Source organism: Zootoca vivipara, chromosome 5 (genome assembly GCF_963506605.1).
Source record: "Zootoca vivipara chromosome 5, rZooViv1.1, whole genome shotgun sequence".
NCBI classification, from domain to species: domain Eukaryota; kingdom Metazoa; phylum Chordata; class Lepidosauria; order Squamata; family Lacertidae; genus Zootoca; species Zootoca vivipara.
The window spans coordinates 32,386,184-32,408,340 of record NC_083280.1 but is presented as its reverse complement, the minus strand read 5'-3'; the positions used below and the strand labels follow the sequence as shown (position 1 = coordinate 32,408,340).

The 22,157-nt window shown below is 40.4% G+C and overlaps 1 protein-coding gene across 2 annotated transcripts in view; it reads left to right on the top strand.

The window, feature by feature from the left end:
• The window catches only part of PXYLP1 (2-phosphoxylose phosphatase 1), a 63,405-nt gene that overhangs the window by 6,230 nt on the left and 35,018 nt on the right, over positions 1 to 22,157 (top strand). Inside the window, exon 2 of one of the 2 annotated variants that reach the window (XM_035133174.2) lies at positions 21,404 to 21,535. In XM_035133174.2, the coding sequence (XP_034989065.2) occupies positions 21,457 to 21,535 (79 nt within the window). In that variant the 5' untranslated portion in view covers positions 21,404 to 21,456. Of the gene's footprint in view, positions 1 to 21,403; positions 21,536 to 22,157 lie in introns of those variants that run through there. The other variant, XM_060274560.1, reaches the window with a different exon arrangement.

Genomic DNA, 22,157 nt, shown 5'->3' with positions numbered 1-22,157 from the left:
CCCAGATTCTGAGACATTGAGTCCCTGATGAGCTTATAAAGTGGCTGTTGGCACCAACTCCAGTTCTTAGGAATGTAAATGAAATAAAGTAAAGAAATAGCGCTATATAACCAACATTTATTAATCTGGATTGATGGAAAAAAGGAAGCAAAAAAGAGGAAGGATATTAATAAAGGGTTTTTAACAAACATATGAGTATTGGGCTGCAGGTTTGTGAGGTGCACTCAGTAAATGTTCATGCCTTTTATATTTGAGATCATAGGTATTATTATTATTTTTGCACTGTAGCTTGTGAACTTCTTTTCCTCCCCTAGGCTGTTTCTGACCCCTTTTTGCTCCCTGCAGAGTCTCAGTGACCTTAGGAGGTGAATATTACTGAAGTGTGTAGTCTGTTTAATCAGGAAGGGAAGGGAGCAATGTAACTACCACCACTAGTCCATTCATCACCTTGACTAGAAAGGTAAACTAGATGGTGGCAAGTATATGAGTCTAGCAGACTAAACAAAGCAGGGGTTTCATAATATGATCCTTTAGGAAGGCAGAAATTGCCAGTTCTTAAATGGAGGCTTTGACTAAATCACCTTCCTTACCATAGTAGCATCATCTAGAAAAAGCAAGAGCCAAACACAGATGGTCAGGGGTCCCTTTACCTTTACCTTTTACAGCGGGAAGGTAAATGGCATTTCCGTGTGCTGTTCTGGTTCGCCAGAAGTGGCTTTGTCATGCTGGCCACATGACCCGGAAGCTGTACGCCGGCTCCCTCAGCCAATAAAGCGAGATGAGCGCTGCAACCCCAGAGTCGTCCGCGACTGGACCTAACGGTCAGGGGTCCCTTTACCTTTTATCACAAAGTTAGCAGGCACCTGACTCTTTGTGTAGGATTCAGGAAGAGCTGATAGGTTTTAATGTTCTCTTCCCTCTTCCTCTCAGATGACACCCCTCACTTTTCAGTGTCACATGCCCTTATTGTTGAGAACTTAGTTTTCATGGGCCTCTCCATCCCGTTATGAGATGTTTATATGTAAAATTTACACTCTGCCCTTTCTCATCCCAAAGGTGCCCAGTGTGACTGACAATATAAAATGAAATGAAACCATATCCCATATGCAGTAATTAATGAATATGACAGTTATAAAAATACAGTGGCTAACTGTACCTGCCCCTTTCCAAGTTCATTTACAAATAAAAATGTATTCAATTTTTTATCTGAACAGAGCTAGGGTAGAAATTGTCTGGCCTCTCCTGGGAATTCCAGAGACACCAGAGAAAGCCTTTGTGTTCACATCCTCCTAGACATCCATGGTATTAATGTAAGGAGGGCCTTTGCTTTTGTTGGTGGACATATGGAGAAGCCATGTCTTCAAGCACTTGGGTTCCAGGGAATTTAGGAATTTGTGGTATCAGTGTCTTGAAGATACGGGCAATTTTCAGTCAAACTAAAAGGTAAACATGGAAGAGATTAAAAGGAAAGGAGTAATCATATGCTCAATTTCAATAACCACCTCTTTATTGCGCTAAAAACCTCCCCCCTTAACAGAGAAATGTCTATATTTACTGCCCAAACTCATTACTATAACAAGGTTCAAAACCATCTTAGCCCATTGTAGGGAACTTAACAAGGAATAGTAGATCAGTAACCAATGTTTTCCTCCCATAGGTTGATGCAATAAAACAGCATCTTTTGACACTATCTTTTGGGCTGCGACTCAGCAGTGAGCTGCCCTCCCCCTCCCAGTAAATAAATAATCATCCCCAATGAAGTACTTAGAAGTCATTGTGGGAGGATATCCACCCAGTAAGAAGACTGGTTCAGTATAGAGTTGCATGGTACTCAGCATGAGGTTCGGTTGTAAAACTGTTGCTGTTGAGTTAGTATACCTGCTTTATTTGGGAAATACACGAATTTCAAAGTGGAAAACAAGTTGACAATTCAAATCGACCCACACTGTTAATAATCCACTGAACTTGTATTTGATATAGTTGAGAGAGGAAAAGTCTGATCAGTTGATATGAAGGCCAATTTAAATGAATGTATCATAGTAGATATTGGTCTTGTTAATTTATGCTTGTCTAGAAAATTAAACAATGCAGGATTTTGTTATAGTCTTTTGATAACTTAGATCACTCACCCATAGTCCTGTGCTTTGTGTCTTTCTGCTTGACATTTTCCTCTGCCACCTATGGAAACTGTTGACCTCTAGTCTCTGTTAATGATTGTTTCATAATGACAAACTAGTCAAATACGGCATCACTTTCAAGTTTTTAGGGCTGACTCGCTTCTTCCTCTCCCCACCCCGCCCACATAATCAACCACTATTTTTGGTATGCAGCCAGGGACTTGGGGCAAACAGCGCCAAGAGCACGGCAAAACACACCTGCCTTGTGTGTAGTTCCCCCATCCTCTTCCCCAAGGCCAGGATGGGAGAGAGTGGGGAAGGGGAAAGGCTGCCGGCAATGCAGTGCGCCCCCCCATAAGTATGCAGCTAGGAGCAGTGCGGAATGGAGCGACTTATATTCAGACCCAGGTGGCGCTGTGGGTTAAACCACTGAGCCTCTTGGGCTTGCTGATCAGAAGGTCAGCGGTTCAAATCCCTGCAACAGGGTGAGCTCCCGTTGCTCGGTCCCAGATCCTGCCCACCTAGCAGTTCGAAAGCACATCAAAGTGCAAGTAGATAAAATAGGGACCGCTCTGGCGGGAAGATAAACGGCGTTTCCGTGTGCTGCTCTGGTTCGCCAGAAGCAGCTTTGTCATGCTGGCCACATGACCCAGTAGCTGTCTGCGGACAAACGCTGGCTCCCTCGGCCTATAGAGCGGCTTATAGAGTGCTGCAACCCCAGAGTCGGACACGACTGGACCTGATGGTCAGGGGCCCCTTTACCTTTATATTCAGATACTTTTGCTTTTTTTCTCCCCCCCCCTCCAATTTTAAAGGTGTGGCTTATATTTGGGCCAATACGGTATATGAAATTGTATTATGGAAATTTGTCCCTGCAGTAGTATCTTCACCATACATAGGTCCTAACATTGTCATCCTGACTTAAATATCAAAGCATGGAAAGTCTGACTTGCCAATTTAATTGAAGAGACCTCCTGCAATAGTTATACAAGTGCATTTCTTCTGCAATGATTTAGTTTCTTGGTCTTTGTTGCTATAACCTAAAAATGTACAGAATCATTTGAAGCTTTTAAAAGGATAGTTGTTTGGACAGGTTATTAATGGGCTTTGCATAAAAGTAGCAGTCCCAGTGCAGTACCTTGAAAGACAGCTACAATAAAAAATGAAGTTGTTAACTTGTGCCAGTGAACAGACACTGTTAGATGTTACACAGTATCCTCAGTGATACTTAATTCTTTCCCCCTCACAGATAAAAGTAAAAGAGAAGGTTTATTTTTTCAAATGCAATGGAGAATTGGCAAGCTGGATTATTATTTTTTAAAAAAGCATGTCTTCTACATGCAAATTTCCTAAGAACTATGCAGCTTAATCTTAACATAAGTATGATAAACATTAAAAAGGACATTTTAGCCGGACACATGGTGTGGACTCACTTTGACTGACCAAAGTGTTAGCCCCTAGTTCACTGCTATTTATAAGCATAATCTCTGATTATAACCTGTACTGTCTCGTTTTACAAGATTTCTGTTTGTCATGTATGGATTTTGCCTTGGACCTTCTCAAGAACCATAGAAGAGAGTAAGCAGTAGCGACTTAAGCTGCTTCTCTTCAGGCTTACGGGTATCATTTGAAACAGGAAATTGCACCTGTCCAATTTAGTGACAGAATATTCGCCACCCTTGGGCAAGATACGGACGGTTCGGAAGATAAAAACACATTATGTGCTCTCACTGGGACATGAAGTTGCTTATAAAAGGAATTTTAAAGTACAGTAAAGGGTTTTTGATAAGCAGCACGTACAATCCTGCATGGGTGATGCACTTCATACTACGTATCTCTAATTATACAAGACTGACAAATTAACACCCCAAAGTGACTAGCCATGTATGATACCTGCATGTAGCCAGTGAATAGTTTTACCACAGGGTTGCTGTATCTACTTCTTGGTAGGGTCTGGCCATGTTTCCCATTTTCTGTAATTTGTCAGACTACATGAATCAGTGCTGAAAAGATGACTAGCTTTCCATGGTTATTCCTCTGTGTATGTTGACAACACACACACACACACACACACACCCATTACATTCCATTGCTTTTAATTTGAATTCTAACCCACATATAGGGACCCAGGTGGCACTGTGGTTAAACCACTGAGCCTAGGGCTTGCTGATCAGAAGGTCGGCGGTTCGAATCCCCGTGATGGGGTGAGTTCCCGTTGCTCGGTCCCAGCTCCTGCCCATCTAGCAGTTCGAAAGCACGTCAAAGTGCAAGTAGATAAATAGGGACCGCTACAGCGGGAAGGTAAACGGCGTTTCCATGTGCTGCTCTGGTTCTCCATAAGCAGCTTTGTCATGCTGGCCACATGACCTGGAAGCTATACGCCGGCTCCCTCGGCCAATAATGCGAGATGAGCGTGCAACCCCAGAGTCGGTCACGACTGGACCTAATGGTCAGGGGTTCCTTTACCTTTAACCCACATATAAACATTCTAAACAAATAAGTTATCTATTTGTTCTGAGAAAAAGTTCATTTGTGTGTGAGTGAGCGCGCTAAAAGAAGCAGTTTTGAGTTTTTTGAACAGTGTCAGAGACATGCGAAGAGAAACACATTAAAGGGTTTGTATTCTTCCTATTGCAATGCATGTTGATACTGTGAATTTGTAAATGACAGTTTGTTATAGTGATATTGTAAATCCCTTTCAACAGACTCTGAATTTTCCATGATGTGGGCGAAGAGACCAAGAAACAAAACAATCACCCTTCTTTTTTTCTAGTTCTAGGTCACAACTTTCTTGGGGGATATGACTGATAGCCAGTCTATTGTTATTACTTATTTCATTATCCAGTTTAAAAGTATGGAGTTACAGTTGAGGACTGTGGTTTGGTTTTGGTTCTGTTTTTTGTTCGGTGCTTTCCGAGCCCCAAGTTGGGTGAAATTGCCGGGAGTTGGACTAGAGATGATCCTCATGGTTCCTCTATGATTCTATAAATTCGAATAAGAGATGCTAAGTGGGACATACTCTAGTACAGGCATCCCCAAACTGCGGCCCTCCAGATGTTTTGGCCTACAACTCCCATGATCCCTAGCTAAGAGGACCAGTGGTCGGGGAAGATGGGAATTGTAGTCCAAAACATCTGGAGGGCTGAAGTTTGGGGATGCCTGCTCTAGTACATTCTGATAATTATTTGCAGGATTTCAGCATTGATTCACACCAGCACTTTTCATTGACTACATAACTATCATAGAAGTAAACATGAATAATTTTTGTTCATGTATAGTCTTCCAGTAGGACTACAATAAGTAAATACGTTTAAAATTTATGTAGTAATAAATCACAACAAATAAACAACAACACTTTGATTTGAATCACTTACTTCGCCAAACCTTTATTAGGTATTGCAAATATAGGCCATCATAAAACATCAATATATAAAATTTTAAAATATGTACAAATAAACAGCCATGTAAGAACGAGGATTTTCATTGGAGTTTCTTCCCACTAAATAGTGCCCTTCACCACTCTGAGAGACTCAGCTGATAAAGCTCAGCCACCCTTGCAGTTACTTTGGCATTGAGTTTGCGTTGGCAGATGTTAAAGGAATATAAATTCTGTATTAAGCGTTGATCGATTCCTAACTCTACAAGCTTCTTCCACAATATCACACAATCAACTGAATCAAAGGCACCATGAAAATCTATGAAAGCTGCATATAAATCTTGGATGGGTTTTTAAGTCTATATATTTCAACCAAATTTGTAAGTATGAGACAATGGTCTAAGCTAGAGCAGCCTTTGGAAAAAAACTATTTGTTCTTTCCCTGGTAAGTTTAGATTTTTCATTCAGGTAAGTAATTTAAGTAAAAGGTGCTTAGCATAGATTTTCCCTATCACTGACAGTAGACTTATCGGTCTGTAGTTATTTGGTTCACCCGGATCACCTTTTTGGAAGATTGGAATAATTATTGATCTCAGCCATATTTTTGGAATGATTTCATATTTATCGATAAGAGTAAATAGCTGAGCTAGGGGTTCTGCCCACCAATCTATGAATGTCTTAAATAATTCTATTGGTAGACCACCCGGCCCTGGCATCTTGCCCAGTTTGAAACTATTAATTATCTGTGTAATTTGCTCCTCTTGGCCACTCCTTTAGTTTATCTAATTTGTTATTGTTGGTCTCCTTTCCAATCAATTTACTACGCAGATCGTTAAATATGGAAATGAAATACTGAGATCATTTTGATTCTGCAATTGATGGAATAGCTGATTGGTCACTAGCTTTCAGACCTCCATATACAGGGATACCTCGGTTCTTGAACGCCTCCGTTGTTGTACGTTTTTATTTTCGAACCCCCAAACCCCAGAAGTAAATGCTTCCGTTTTCGAACATTTTTCGGAACCCAAATGTATGACGCAACTTCTGCTGAGTGCAAGAAGCTATTGCAACCAATGGGAAGCTGCACCTCAGTTTCTGAACGTTTTGGAAGCTGAACAGGCTTGCAGAACTGATTCCATTTGAGAACTGAGGTACTACTGTACTATCGACCAAAACACTTTGTTATTTTTGTTTTGGATGGAGTCAAGTAATTGGGACCATTTTGGGGTGGCATATTTTTCTTTTTAGCCAGAACAAGGTGATATTTTCTTTTTTCATCAAAGTAGGAAGGTTCTAGTTTGGTATGGTTATCTTTGACAATTTGGTGTAATTTTCTTTTAAGTTGAAGACATTCATTGTTGAACCAGGGACTAGTTCTGTTTTTAAGTGCCCTGACTTTTGGTGGAGTATTAAGCTCATCAAACGTTTTGAAGATTTCACTATAGACTTCCAGAATGTCACTACGAGAATTGATGTTCTTTAGATTAAAGAGTACCAGGTTTCTAAAATCAACTGTAAGTTTTTGCCCCACTGCTACACTCATTTCCTGGGACCATTTTAGTTGGGTCATATGCTCATGTTGACAAAAAAAATGTATTATTACGATTAGTTATTTATAAATCAAAGTTTAAATTTATAGACATCAACAATGGTTGGTGATCGCTTTTCATACGCGCCCCAACTCTAAGCTCCACTGTCAGATTTACAGAATCGCAAGGGACCAGCATATAGTTGATGGCATTACATCTTTGGGGGACGGGGAATATGTAAATTCCCCATTTCTGTCCCCATCTATTGAACTATTCACAATTTGTAAGCTAAACTTATTACACAGCTCGAGCAAGCATATGCCTTCCCTATTCATAACCTTGTCTCTAGAGAGTCTTCCTATTTTCATTGAATGTGCAATACCGCCGATGGTATTCCAATTGAAAATGCTACTTAATTGTTCGTTGTCAATACCCACCCTAGCATTAAAATCACCCACTATTATTAATGAGGTGATTGGGTATCTATCAATCAGATTTTCAGTGTAAAAGTTAGTGTCTGTCAGTGGAGAGACTTTCCAGAGTCCTGTAGCTTCCACACTTATCTGCAGCCTCTATTTTGTTGGTCCTTTTTCTGTTCTAGATCTTTTGGAATTGGTGGAGAATGTCTACTGTTTTAAATCAAATTTACAGAGGTTTTTTGTTGCTAATTCCAGTACAAGGTTAGTTATTAGCAGCATTCTTTTCAGTTTGATGGATCATATTTTGGTCTTTGGATACCCCCTGTTTTCTTTCATGGAATGATGTATGTGCAGGCAGTAAGGTCTGATTGAAACTGAAAGGTCCTCTAGGCACGTTCCAGCTTGTCAGTATCCTTCTTGAACTGTGGTGCCCAGAACTGGACACAGTACTCCAGGTGAGGTCTGACCAGAGCAGAATACAGTGGTACTATTACTTCCCTTGATCTACATGCTATACTCCTATTGATGCAGCCCAGAATTGCATTGGCTTTTTTAGCTGCTGCATCACATTGTTGACTCATGTTCCTCTGAGGTGCTACAGATATTGAGGTATGCAATATTTAGAATCTTGGGATAAGGAAACAATGGTTTCTTTATCCATTTTTTAAACAAAATGAAGTCGGGCTTGTAATCCAGGTGTGACCAATACCTTAAACAAAACACACAGGCAGAGAGCAGAAGTAAGCAGAAACGGGGTAGTCTGTTATCACGGCAAAGCCAGGAGTTAAACCAGTTAAGTAGTAATTGCTGCTTTATCTCAGAATCCTAGGTGTGCAGCCAAATATGGAAGCACCTCCTTTCACTCTCCATTTGGGAAGTGAGTGTACAAGCTGACCTCATGGATGCAACACCCTACAGTACTTATTTCTTTGTTTTCCCTCATCCCAGTATTCCCTGCTTTGTGTAATATTTGGCCTGCTGAAGAATTCTGGAGAACGTAAAAGCTTACCACGTTTTTGTGTCTTTTTGGTTGGTCCTAATAAAGAGGAACCAGAGACCAAATTGCAAACATGTGCTGGATTATGGAGAAAGCTAGAGAGTTCCAGAAAAACATCTACTTCTGCTTCATTGACTACGCAAAAGCCTTTGACTGTGTCGACCACAGCAAACTATGGCAAGTTCTTAAAGAAATGGGAGTGCTTGATCACCTCATCTGTCTCCTGAGAAATCTCTCTGTGAGACAAGACGCTACAGTTAGAAGTGGATACTTTGACCACCTCATAAGAAGCGAAGACTCCCTGGAAAAGACCCTGATGTTGGGAAAGATTGAGGGCACAAGGAGAAGGGGACAACAGAGGACAATATGGTTGGATAGTGTTCTCAAAGCCACCAACATGAGTCTGACCAAACTGTGGGAGGCAGTGGAAGACAGGAGTGTCTGGTGTGCTCTGGTCCATGGGGTCACGAAGAGTTGGACACGACTAAACCACTAAACAACAACAACAAATAAAGATACTGCTTGGCTGTGGACATTTGGAGTTTTTTCTTATAGACCAGTGTAGCTAACTTGGCTTATACTTATACTAGCATAAAAAGTATACACACTTTCTCACACATTAAAGACCAAACTCAGAAACGCTGATAGCTGTTTGACTGATATTTCCCCTTCCAATTATGCAGTATTTTACTATTCACATTAAACTGTGGCAAAGCAATTGATTGGTAGCAAAATATCTCATGCAGTAGCTGGAGGAATGGATATAATGGGAATGTCATCCCTTGCTATACAGATTGGTCTAGGAAATGCTTTCAGGAGTTTCCTTGACAACTGATTTCTAGTGCAAGAACAATTTTGTATTATTACCTTGAATAAAAGCTGTAGCTTTTATCAACCTGTGCATGCCTTTTTTGTAGATACTGGTACAGTGTCCAAAGAATAGCACAATAGAAAGCAAAGACTGAAAATGGTAGCAGGAGGAAATAATGTAATGTCAGGACAGATTTCCCAGAAATGCAGATTATGTGATCAAGTCATCTAGGCTTGCCACACATCCCTTCTTCATTGTGCATAGAACATGTATTTTAAAGTGTTTGTGTGCGTGTTTTTTTTTTAAAAAAAGCCTGAATAAACTCCTTTACCTCATCATTTTCTCTGCCTCTATAATTTCCTATGCTCCTAAATAGTACCTTGCTATCTAATTGCATATGTTAAGTTATTCCCAAAGGCCATTAATTAGCTGATGGCCTACATTGGAGAGTGCTTTTTGGCCCCTTGGCATTTATGCTGTGAAGTGCCACATGACACTATTTAATCCCCAGTGCAGTTGAATATATGAAACTGTTGGGAGTGTGATATGGAAGTACGGTGCCATACATATGCTGACAACACTCAACAATATTTCTCTGGAACATGTAAAATAGCCGAGATTGCGTGGATCCTAGATCGGTTCCTGAATGTACCGGTAGTGGTGTGCTGGCTGAGGAAGAATAAACTGACCTTGAATCTTGACAAGACGGAGGTGCTGTGGATGAGAAATTGGCTAATTACTTGCAGTCTGGAGATGCTTCTGGATCTTGCTTTACCACCGGAGACCCATATGGCCTTGGTGGCTAGCAGCACCTCTTGTTAGCTTAAGGTGATATGATGGCTATTGCTGTTCTGCACAGAACCTGAAGAGTATCTCAGTCATATCTCCTTGCTGACGGTGTATCTCTGAGGAACTAACTTGCCCTGAGCGGAGGAGAGAGAAGTTTGCATTAAGTTGCCAAACATTCAGCTTGTAGTTGTTTCACGTTGGGTGGTCCAACCTTCCCACATATTGTCACCACAAGGATACTGAAGAACAATCTTGTCTAGAGGAAAGGAGAAACGATACTTGAAGAACTTGACCGAAGAGCAGTCATAAGGCAATGAACACAGAGACCTGAGTGCAGGCAACTGAGAGCAAATATCTAAGGGAGGCCTTCAGTTGCATGCCAATTTGGAGAAAAATGGTTCTTTTTGCTTTGTCCTACCTATTAATGCTCAAACTCAGGATGAAAGGGAGAAACATGCTAAGAGGAAGGCACATTTGGCAAACCCTCACTGTGATCAACTCCCACCCGGAAACCAATGTCCCCACTGTGGAAGGACGTGTGGATCCAGAATTGGCCTCCACACGCATGGACTCACTGTTAAGACTGTGTCCATGGAAGACAATCTTACTCAGCTATGAGTGATCATCAGAGAACTACTATTAATACCTACCTGTTGTGACATAACCAGGGATGAGAGAATTATTCCTTTATTGTAGTTGTTATTCTGTGTTATGACTCTGACCTGTCGTTTCCTTTCTGTTCTGCTATCCTGTGTTTATTGTATCACAACTCGTTATAGATTGTTAGGTTTTTTTTCATAAACATTATGTAAACCGTTTTGAGATGCCTGGTTTGAAAAGTGGCATATAAATACTACAGATAAGGTGTTCCTGATGGTATATAAAGCCCTCAGTAGCTCCAGGCCAGTTTACCTTTTCATATTCATGTCCATTTAACCAATTTGATCTGCATAACTTACACTTCTGCAAGTGCCAAATAGTGTTAATTCCACATCTGCCAGTAATTAATATTTTAGTCTGGCAGGACATATTCTCTGGAACACCCTTCCTATTACAATCAGGCTGGCATCCTCACTATACTTGTTTAATGTCTGCTAAAACTACCCAGACATAGGGTTTTATTAGGTATACTTGTTTTTTTAAAATTTGTTTTTAATTGGTACTTTCCCATAAATATTTTACAATATTTTATGTAAACCACTTGCATTTTGTTCCCTTATTGGCATGCCTGTTCAAAACAGTGTTCAACATGTGGTGTTTGTGTGTGTGTGTGTGTGTATGTGTGTAAAATTCTATCTACTGTAGGTTGTGCTTTTAAGATGTGTGTGATAAAACAGAAAATGCAAGGCATTAAGAATAACATGACACCACAAGTTTGTAATATTCTTTGAGCTACCCTGGAGTGGAACTGCAGGGAAGCCAAAGCATGTGAACACTATGAAATAAAGGATCTCAGTCCCTCTCTTTGCCTGAGAACATGCAAGGAATTTAACTCCAGTAGATATTGAACATAGCATGTAATCCTTTTTAGTTCAGAACAACATGATTGCATAAAAACTGTCCTGATTGGTCAGTCCAAAGGTCTAGCTAGTCCAGAGTCCTTCTTCCCACAGTGGCTGACTATATGCCTATGAGATTCCCACAAGTGGAACATATACACAATGACTTTAGCGTGTGATTCTCAGGGCAAAATAGTCCTCAAGTACTTTGCATCAGAATCATAACAAACACTATGTCCTAAGCCATTAGAATATTTGCAATCTCACCAAGAGCTTTAAGGTGGTACTTAGAAGTTTGTGAAATATTTTTGATTTAATAAAAATGTTTTCCCCATAACAGGAGATAGTGGGAATTTTTTAAAAAGTGGTCTTTTACAAGGAGTGCAGAGAAAGGATATTTTCTTTAAAATAAAGTTCCATGTTTTGTAATGATGCAGCTGTTATTCTTATCTTTGGGCTTTGTGCAGGTCAAGAACTTCTTGTTTTTCAAAGAAATGCTCAGCACTTTGCTTTTAAGCAGAGGAAAGCAAGGCATAATCTCTGTTCTAAATCTCTCCAACACTTCCCCTGAACACTTTGCTGCTCACTTCCAGCACTGCAATTTGTAATTGAAAAACAAGTGAATGACATGATTAAAGAGTTAATACAAATGATCAATTGTCTTTTTCTTTCGTATGTTTGCATTCTATCTTTTCCCAATACTTGGGACTCCATAAACAAACGATTTTGCCAGAGGTGAAATCTTAATAAATAAATAAAAGTCTTTGCACTAACTTTGTATGACAAGAGTGGTTAACCTCCTTTGGACTGAGAGTCACATTCACCCTTGGCCAACTTTCTGGGACCATATACCAGTGGTGAGTGTGACCACCTCACAATTTCACATTACTGCCCTACCTTTTTTCTTGTTTTGTCTCAGTTACTTGGTCTCGCCATTAAATCATACAAGTAGCATGAAAGTTACAGCTGTAATCTAGGAGGGTCTAAATTAAACACAGCTACGCCTGTGTTTAAATGCAACCTAGACTCAAGCTGGAAGCATTACAGTCAAAGAACAGTGCTACTCTTGGCTCTCTCCTTTTTTTCATAGGGGCAGGATGATTCTTAGTTGTACAATGAAACAATAGTATAATGGCCAAGTGATTTATCTAGTGATGTTGAAGGGAGATAGCAGGAGAATTGAAAGCTTTAGAACAGGCACATCCAGCTCCCAAGACACTGTGATCTACTCACATTATAAAAATACTGGCTGTGATCTACCCATTGTTATTGACAGGCAACGTTGTTGAGCTTTATTTAGGAGAGCCAAAGCTTTTTTCGGGGGGGAGAGGGAGATCTACCGCGATCTATCACAGACATCCAGGGATCTACCAGAAGATCACTATTTACCTGTTTTAGAATAACAATGAAACTTGACGGCCTTGGGTTCAACCATCCATCTTTTGCATTTGCACAGCATGTATGTCAGTAGTTTCTACCCATTCCATTCCTCCTCCTCCGCCATGTACGCACAGTGATTCCCCCCAGAGTTCAGAAACAGCTTTTCAGGCAATATGAGAGGCTGCCTCAGGAAGAGTCAATGGTAATTGTACTGATGTAGAGTGAATGCTGATCTTGAAGCTGGTGTGCAAGAACATTGAAGATTCAGAATATTACGGTAGATGTGGGGATGTAGGGTAAAAGGCCACGTTGACCATAATTCCATGATCATAGGCATGACTAACAAGTATATTCGGTGGCTGACAAAAGAAATAGGGAGGGCTTGGAGAGGGGAAGATTAGAAGCTCTGTATTTGCAAGAATCCAATTACTAAATAATCCTTTCAAGCTATTACATAATCCTCACTGCCTTTTCATTTTAAAAATGGCTGCTAAAGAAAAATTGCAATTTTTATGTTCTACCTCTCTTTATGGATTTGTTTTGGTTTGAATAATTAGGAATATTTCTTTCCATTAGTGTAAAATATTGTGTAATAGTGAGAGGCGCATAACTGATGGCATTTCTGAGAATTATTTCCCAAACTAAATAGCTACAATTATGTCATGCTCCAATCTGTGAAGTTATTCTATGTAAACTTCAGTAGCGATCTATAGATTTGCTTTTTTAATGTTGAAGGTAAAATATTCAGATGTGATTATTGATTAAGACTCATCCTCTTGAAGAATATAATAGCTGTTTCGCACATAATGCTGAACCAGATTATTTCTTAGCAAGAATGAGTATGCATGTAGCCACTCAGTTGGAAAATCATGGCTTCTGTGTTCTTTTTGCTGCTCCTGGTGCTGCCATGCTACCTAGAACTAATGACATGGTTTGGTTTAATGTTAGGTGTTTGTCTTGTGTTTGTCTTACTCCTTGTGTTTGTCTTACGTTTGTCTTACTCCTAACAAGCCACAAGCTGTAACCAAAGTTTGTTGTTTGTTTACTGCATGCAATTTGTTTGGGGAAGAAAAGCATTGAGCCTGGTTTAGCAAATGCTGAAGTTGCCTTAATAAAACTTGGTGTAGGTGTGAAGCAGTACCCACTGTAGTCCTTAATCAGGTGAATGTGTAGAGATGGGGTTTGGAATTTCTTTTTCTGGTAATCCATTACTTGAAACACTTTGCTTAGACGTCTGTAAAACTGGAAGAGGTTGATTCTTAATAAAAAATTCCAGTTGTCTGGAATTCAAGCAGGGGCAGCCAACTGGCAGCCCACAGTCTACATCCGGCTCCCGTGGCAATTTGTCAGCCCCTGGCAATGCTTACAAAGTTGAATCAAAGCAGTTTAAAAATTGCCCATAGTTTCAGTCGTGAGGATCATAACAAAGTTTTCAAGATGTAAGAGAAAAAGAATCCATGGTTCCATTTTGCATCTTGCTGATGCATAAATGTGAAGAGTATTTTAGGATCCAGGCTACTATCTGGTGAATGGCTGCAGTGATACGGGGTTAGCCATTCTGGTGTAATCCTTTCGAATTTAATTCTCCCCCCCTTTGGCCCCTTCTCTTAGTTCGGTGCTGGAGCACTCCTTAAAATGTTTTGCCAAAGCTCAAATTAGCTATCTGTCACACTGACAAGGTGTTGAGTTCAAAGGACTTGCTGCAGCTTGGTTCTTGTAACTGAGCAGAAGCCTTTGGAAGCAATAGAAATTCATTGCACAGTCTAAATAATGAGCTTTACTCAGGGTGGGAAGCAACTCATTTGTGCGGACGTGTGGACCCAGAATTGGCCTCCACAGTCACTTACAGACCCATTGTTAAAATCGTGTTTAGCCTATGGAAGACAATCTTACTTGGCTACGAGTGATCGCCAAAGAAGAAGAAGAAGAAAAAGAAGAAGGATCATTAATATACAGAGACGGGGGCTGCTTTTAGTTGCCATGGCAGACTATGAAGTACAGTCCTGCGATTGTCAGAGATTTCATTTACTGAAGTCCATGACTGGGCTAGTGATATCGTAACTTACAAAACAAAACAGTAAATAGAGCATAAATGTATTGCGGTATGTGTGTGTGTGTGAGGAGTATGCTCTCAGAATAACACAACAGAAATTAGTGGAGTGGTGAGTCTAGGGTATGGGGTCTTTCCTGCTATCTTTCCATACAATAAAAAAAAACTATTCCTTCCAGCAGCACCTTAGAGACCAACTAAGCTTATCTGGTATGAGCTTTTGGGTGCATGCACACTTCTTCAAATACACACAATGTTATACACACGAATATCTGAATAAGGCTACAGATTGCACCCCTTGATGCATTTGGATTGCAAACACTTGGCTCTTCTGAACAATATCTTAATATTTTGTGCTGGAAATGGAGATGTTAGCAAGATTTTCTACAGTAATTAGGGAAAATCATAAGAAAACTTGATCCTAATACTCTGTGTGCTTGTTAACTCCAGCTTTGTGTCACAGAGAAACCTAGACTTTCTGGGTTGCACATCAGAATGTTACCTGAACCCCTCAAAAATTGATCCTGAGACTTGGGGGACCTTCATAACAGATTTTGGGGCTATGACAGCAGAGGAATGGGAAGTCCCATTGCACAAGTGGAGCTCTGTTCATGCAGCATTGGATGCAACAAAATTTTTTAAATAAAATAATAACTAAAGCCATAAGATTATTGGAAGAAGCAGCGTTTGGATTTGATATCCCGCTTCATCACTACCCGAAGGAGTCTCAAAGGGGCTAACATTCTCCCTTTCCTTCCTCCCCCACAACAAACACACTGTGAGGTGAGTGGGGCTGAGAGACTTCAATGAAGTGTGACTAGCCCAAGGTCACCCAGCAGCTGCATGTGGAGGAGTGGGGAAGCGAACCCGGTTCACCAGATTACGAGTCTACCGCTCTTAACCACCACACCACGAAACATTAAAGATGTGCAGTCAGTTGATTTTTCTTGAGTTCATTCATCAACACTCTTCAGTGACTAGTTCAAAGATGCAAAGTGAATCAAAGTCCCAATAGGATATTAGTTTCTTAATCAGGAATATTGATTTAGAAAAGATCTGCTAAATCACTTAATTAGTTAATCAAAAATTGCAGAGTGCATGAATTCACTTTGCCGATTGAATAGGAAGGAAAATCAGTGACTGGTGGTAACTCTGTTAAAGTTCGGGTTAGCAGCATTCAGGAAAGGGATCAGCAGATAAGCAGGAGACATGAGAATAGTCAAAGGTAGAGTGAAGATAATGCAGATTAGCCGCCCAGTAGAACTTGGAAAGACTAACAATATTATTTATTTTGAGTACAAAGAACAGGAACAATGTTTTCTTGTGGATGCTCGGTGTCACTCTCTTTCCATTGCGGAGGCACACACAGAAGTGTTCACCACAGCAGCAAACAGATCTTTGCCAGGAGGATTTGTTCAGCCACCCACGGGACTCTTTTCTCCCCCCCCCCCATCTGCTCCTGCTAGAGCTACAGGGCAGACAGAACTTTCAGGTAGAATGGGAAAGGCAATCTGCCAAGCAGAACTGAGCTGAGCTGATGGCACATTCTCACACTTTCACCTGTATTATTCTGTTTTATGTCTGAGCAAGGAGTTAAGGGTCAGCCGTTTTTCATAGCTATTCATAATAGGTGAACAGAAGCCTAGAGGCCATTAAGAAACAGTCAAATTGTGCTTCAGTGAAAAATTTGCATGCTATTTACAGCAAGTTGCTGAGATTTACACCAGTGGAAAAAGGTAACTCAGTTAAAGAAGTGTGATAACATTCCCCCAAAGATATAGTGCATGTCTTTCCTGATTTTTATGAGAAACTTAAAAAAGTGGAGAATAAGATCCTAGGCCCCCCCCCCCAGCTATATTTTAAATTTAACTTCTGGACTTGCTGATAATTTGTGAGGCCCAATAACTTTTGAAGAACTCACTCTGTCAAATAATGATTCCTTATGCTCTAACTAAATCACAGAGAACCTCTGATGCAGGGGTCAGTAAACTTTTTCAGCAGGGGGCCGATCCACTGTCCCTCAGACCTTGTGGGGGGCCGGACTATATTTTTTTTGGGGGGGAGGGGAATGAACAAATTCCTATGCCCCACAAATAACCCAGAGATGCATTTTAAATAAAAGGACACATTCTATTCATGTAAAAACATGCTGGTTTTTGGACCGTACGTGGGCCGGATTTAGAAGGTGATTGGGCCACATCCGGCCCCCGGGCCTTAGGTTCGGGACCCCTGCTCTGATGGGACACTTCTTGAGGTTCTTCACACCCCTGAGGTTTGGTTGGCAATGGAGACTTGTTTTCCCCAATGCTGCTGTAACCTTCTTGGGGCATGTCTATGTGAGAAGGAACAACTGCTATCTCAGTAGATTGGTCTGTTGTAAAGCTGGAGGAAAGATGTTCTTTTGCCTTTCCTGTAACTTTACTACATTGAGTTACTGTATATTGTATACAGTGGTACCTCGACTTACGAACGACTCGACAACCGAATTTTTCGACTTACGAATGGGGGTAATGGCCACGCACTTACGAATGTCTCGACTTCAGGGAAAAAACCGCAGCGGTTTTAGATAGGGATTTTTCGACTTACGAATTTTTAGATAGGGTTGCTTCGACTTACAAATTTTTCCGTTTTCAATGCATTCCTATGCATTTCCTATGGGAAATCACGTTTCCAATGGCGTTTTTCGACTTACGAATTTTTCGAATTACGAAGGTGCCTTCAGAACGGATTAAATTCGTAAGTTGAGGCACCACTGTATGTTGTTAAATGTTTGTATTGTTTACTTTCTTCCTTACAGTGGTGAGTTTTTTCATTTACTGTTTCTCTTTCTCTCTCTGTGGCAGCTTGCATCGTTTTGATCTCTCACACCAGATAAGTACAGTAATTTCATGGAGGCAGACTTTGAAGAGTGCTATTGATTATTATGGAGACAAGCCATTTTAATCAATTCATTTAAGCTGTCACAGTGATTCAGTGTAATAATGTGTTTACTCTGGGCGAGACAGGAGGCTGCTGCTCTAAAGCAGCAGAACGCTGCGCTGCTTCTGTCTCCCCCATGGAAGTGACCAAATACTGTTTTGTATGGTGGCTGAAGCAAAAACTGCTAAACCTGCAGCTTGACCAAATTCTCTACACAAGTCTACGTTCCACAGTCTAAAAGGGCACCATTATGTCACTTGATATGACTAAGTCAAATCACAGGGTCATACTGCATTACTGAGAATAATTTTTTGGTAGCCTCTATTATAGGAGATCCAGGTTGTAAACTCAAGACTGCTTCATGTTTGTTATTGTATGTGTCTATTAATTTAAACAATCTGGTAGCTTTCTGTAGAAAGGACTCACAAGTGATGGTGATGTGGTTTCTTTTGCTAGGCAGCTTCTGGCTGACAGCAGTATTCGTAGAAAGAAAAGGGAGTGCCAGAAAGATTAGAATTCATAACGGCAGTGTTCATTGTCTCACAGGGGCTTCACATGCAACATTTCTCCTCCTGCTCCATAAAGGGAACCCTTAAGCATCTAGTGTAGTGCTTAGAGAGCCCTGTGTGGTACTGTAATTTTGTAGAACAGCTCAGGTTGGGTAGACAAAGTCTCCTCAAATTAATCGATGGTCATGAACTCCCTGGAAAAATGCAGCCCGTGCATAGTTCTGAGGCAATGTGCTGCTTTTATTTAATAAATAAATAAATAAATAAATAAATAAAAAAAGAGAGTGTATGGCACAGTTATTATTTCTTAAATTTCTATACTGCCTTTCATCTGAAGATCACAGGGTAGTGTACAGTGGAACCTCGGTTTATGAACACCTCGGTTTATGGATTTTCGGTTTACGAACGCTGCGGACCCATCTGGAACGGATTAATTCACTTTCCATTACTTTCAATGGGAAAGTTCGCTTCAGTTTATGAACGCTTCGGTTTAAGAGCAGACTTCTGGAACCAATTACACCCATGCTTCGGGTTAAGTATGCTTCAGGTTGAGTACTCCGCGGACCCGTCTGGAACGGATTAATCCACTTTCCATTACTTTCAATGGGAAAGTTCGCTTCAGTTTATGAATGCTTCAGTTTATGAACAGACTTCCGGTACCAATTGTGTTCATAAACCGAGGTACCACTGTACAGTATGAATACACCAAAATACGTAACATAGTAACAAACAAAACAGTAATCCCCCCCCCAAGTTTAAAAGGCCATAGATTGTTTCATTAGCCCAAGGCCTGGGAGAAAGATTTTTTTCTTTTTGCCTGGCACCTAAAAATATGTAACAAAGTTGCTAGGCAAACCTCCCTGGGGAGAACATTCTGCAAGTGGGGAGCCTAGTTACAGCCTAGCTCCCCACTCTTCCCTTGTTGTCTAAGTGTTTATCTGTAATTTCAACTTTGTTGATATAGCCTCATGCCGTACACATCTTAATATATTAGCTGTATTTCCCTGCTAGCAGTTATATACTTCTGGTGACCTTCAAATATGAATGATAATAATAATAATAATAATAATAATAATAATAATAATAATAATAATAATAATTTATACCCTGTCCTCCCTGGCTAAAACCGGGCTCAGAGCAGCTAACATTAATTGTATAACACATTACCATAAAATCAGGCAATCAATTAAAATACATCCTAAAACCCGACCATAGATGAGGAAAATAAGAAAAAAATGTTTTGCTTTCTTGAATTGTCCTAGGCATAGCAGCCAACTCCTAGAGGCCTAGGTGCCTTTGCCCCCCCCCAATTAAATATTTGAGGAAGCTTCTTTTGCAAAGGGGGAAAGCTCCATTTTTTTGAGGATCAGCTCAAAGTTGTGCAGCTTTTTTTGCAAATGGGAAAAGCCCCATTGGGGGGGGGGTCAGCTCAGAGTTGTGCATCTTTTTTGCAAAGGGGGAAAGCTCCATTTTTGAGTTGTTGAGCTTACCTTGCAAAGGGGGGAAATCCTGTTTTTATGGGGTTCAACTCACAGTTCTGCAGCTTCTCTAGGAAAGGAAAGGGACCCATTTCTACAGTTTCCAGACAGATAATCTAATCAGCCAGTCACATGTCGCTGGGGAAACAAGCAGCCTCCCTCTGCAGACAACAATTGGGGCCTGGGTGGGGCTGGAAGGGAGCTAGCTCCCTTATCTCCCTCCTCAATCTCTTGCAGTCAGCTGCTGAGCGGGTCCTTTCAACACTCTCTTTCCCTCTTGTTAGTCTTTAGCTCTTTCTTTAAAAAAAAAAAGGCACGATCTGCCTTTGGCCCCTGGGCAATTCGGCTACAGGGACCAGGCATTCGCTCCATAAGACGCACAGAATCTCCTCTCACTTTTTAGGAGGAAAAAGGTGTGTCTTATGGAGTGAAAAATATGGTATTACATGTCCCCAGAACATCTCCTTTTTACCCTCAGCAGTGGTGAGGGAGTATCAGTAACTGTCCTTACATTTTCTGTGATGGCTGGGATGGAGGTTCTCAGGGTGGACCACCTTCTCTGCCCACAGAGAGGGAGATCCAGACATTTCCTCTGGCCCCTTGGATGACCTCACAGGAATCATAGGATTTAGCCTTTAAACAGTTACTTACGTTACTTAAACCCACTTACTTCAATGGGTCTATTCTGAGTGTAACTACTCTGAATAGTTGGATACCACCCACTGTTTTCCTAACTGCATAGTACAAAGCAAGATTTGGAATTATTTGTATTATTTTTGAAATGCTCAAAATATCCATCCTCAGTTGCATTTTGAAACAAGCTTAGTGAATTTTGCTGAATAGTTATGTATTAAAACCTTTATTTCCCAGTAAAGGGCTACAGGTGAAGAACAAGTTTGGGAATTTGCTTTCAGGGAAAAATAAACTTAAAATGGAAAAGAAAGGCTTAAAGGAGGAGGCAACAGGATGACTTTTTTTTGGTATGCTGGAAACCATTTATTGAATATTGCAAAGGGAACTCATTGCTTCCTCAAGCAAGGCAAAGCCTCTTTATTATTTGAAGGTAGGGATGACAAAGGTGATATCCTCCTGCTGTTCCTGGATGGCATCTCTCATAGGCCATGCCAGCTGAGGCCAATGGGAGATGGAGCCAACAACTGGAGGGGGCACCACATTATTAGCTACCTCTGTTCTAAAGTATCAATTGAAAATGGAATTTAATTTATTAGTTTAATTCAGTAATCAGTAATAAAGTCATAGTAGTAATAAAGTGATTATTAATAGTATAGGGTAGCAAGGTAGGTTCTGGTGAATATTCTTTTGACTTCTGCATAGAATAAATGTTTATATTTTCTGTCTGGTTTTTTTTGTTTTACGGAAATTGTTATTTTAATAATACTTTACTAAAAAGAATTTTTTAAAAAGAAAGAAACCATGTCTTTTTTTCTTAATCTTGGAGCTTCAGTTTTTCTCAAAAGGGTGAGGGTTATCTCTAATGCATAATTTTTTTTTTTGTATTTCTGTTGACAGGAAGTATCTGACTATGGAGGTGAAATCATGAAGAAGTAGCAGAAAGAATAATAATGCTTTTCCGAAATCGTTTTTTGCTCTTGTTGGCCTTGGCAGCCTTGTTAGCCTTTCTGAGCCTTAGCCTACAATTCTGTAAGTATACCTCGTTCACATTATGTGAGAAGTGCAAAGCCTCACAGCATTCACCATGGCGTCTATTAAATTTGGCCTTCTTTCTGTTTGCCCCCAACCTTTCTTCATAAGCCACGTATTTGAGTGTAGCTCAAAGGAAGTTGATGCCAAGCTGTATATGTGAATGGGAAATGAATGCCACCACTTTTTCAATTCTAGAAACATGAGTTCTGCACAGCTTCTGACCAAAGTCATGCTGATTGTGGCGATTTCCTGGTTTGCATGTAACATCAAGTCATTTTAACTTTATGTGCACACAGTAGTGCATACTTCTACAAAGTTCCTGATGTGATCCAGAGGAGAAATAAGTCGGTGGCTGTCTTTCTGTACAGTGGTGCCTCGCTAGACGAATTTAATTCGTTCCACGGGTCTTTTCTTATAACGAAAAATTCGTCTAGCGAATACCATAGGAATGCATTGAATTTTTTTTTAATTTTTTTTTGCCCATAGGAAGGCATTAATTGAATTTCAATGCATTCCTATGGGAAACCGTGATTGGCTAGACGAATTTTTCATAAAATGAATTCGTCTAGTGAGGCAACCTCCACTCGAAAAATCCTTTCGTTAAGCGGAAATTTCGTTA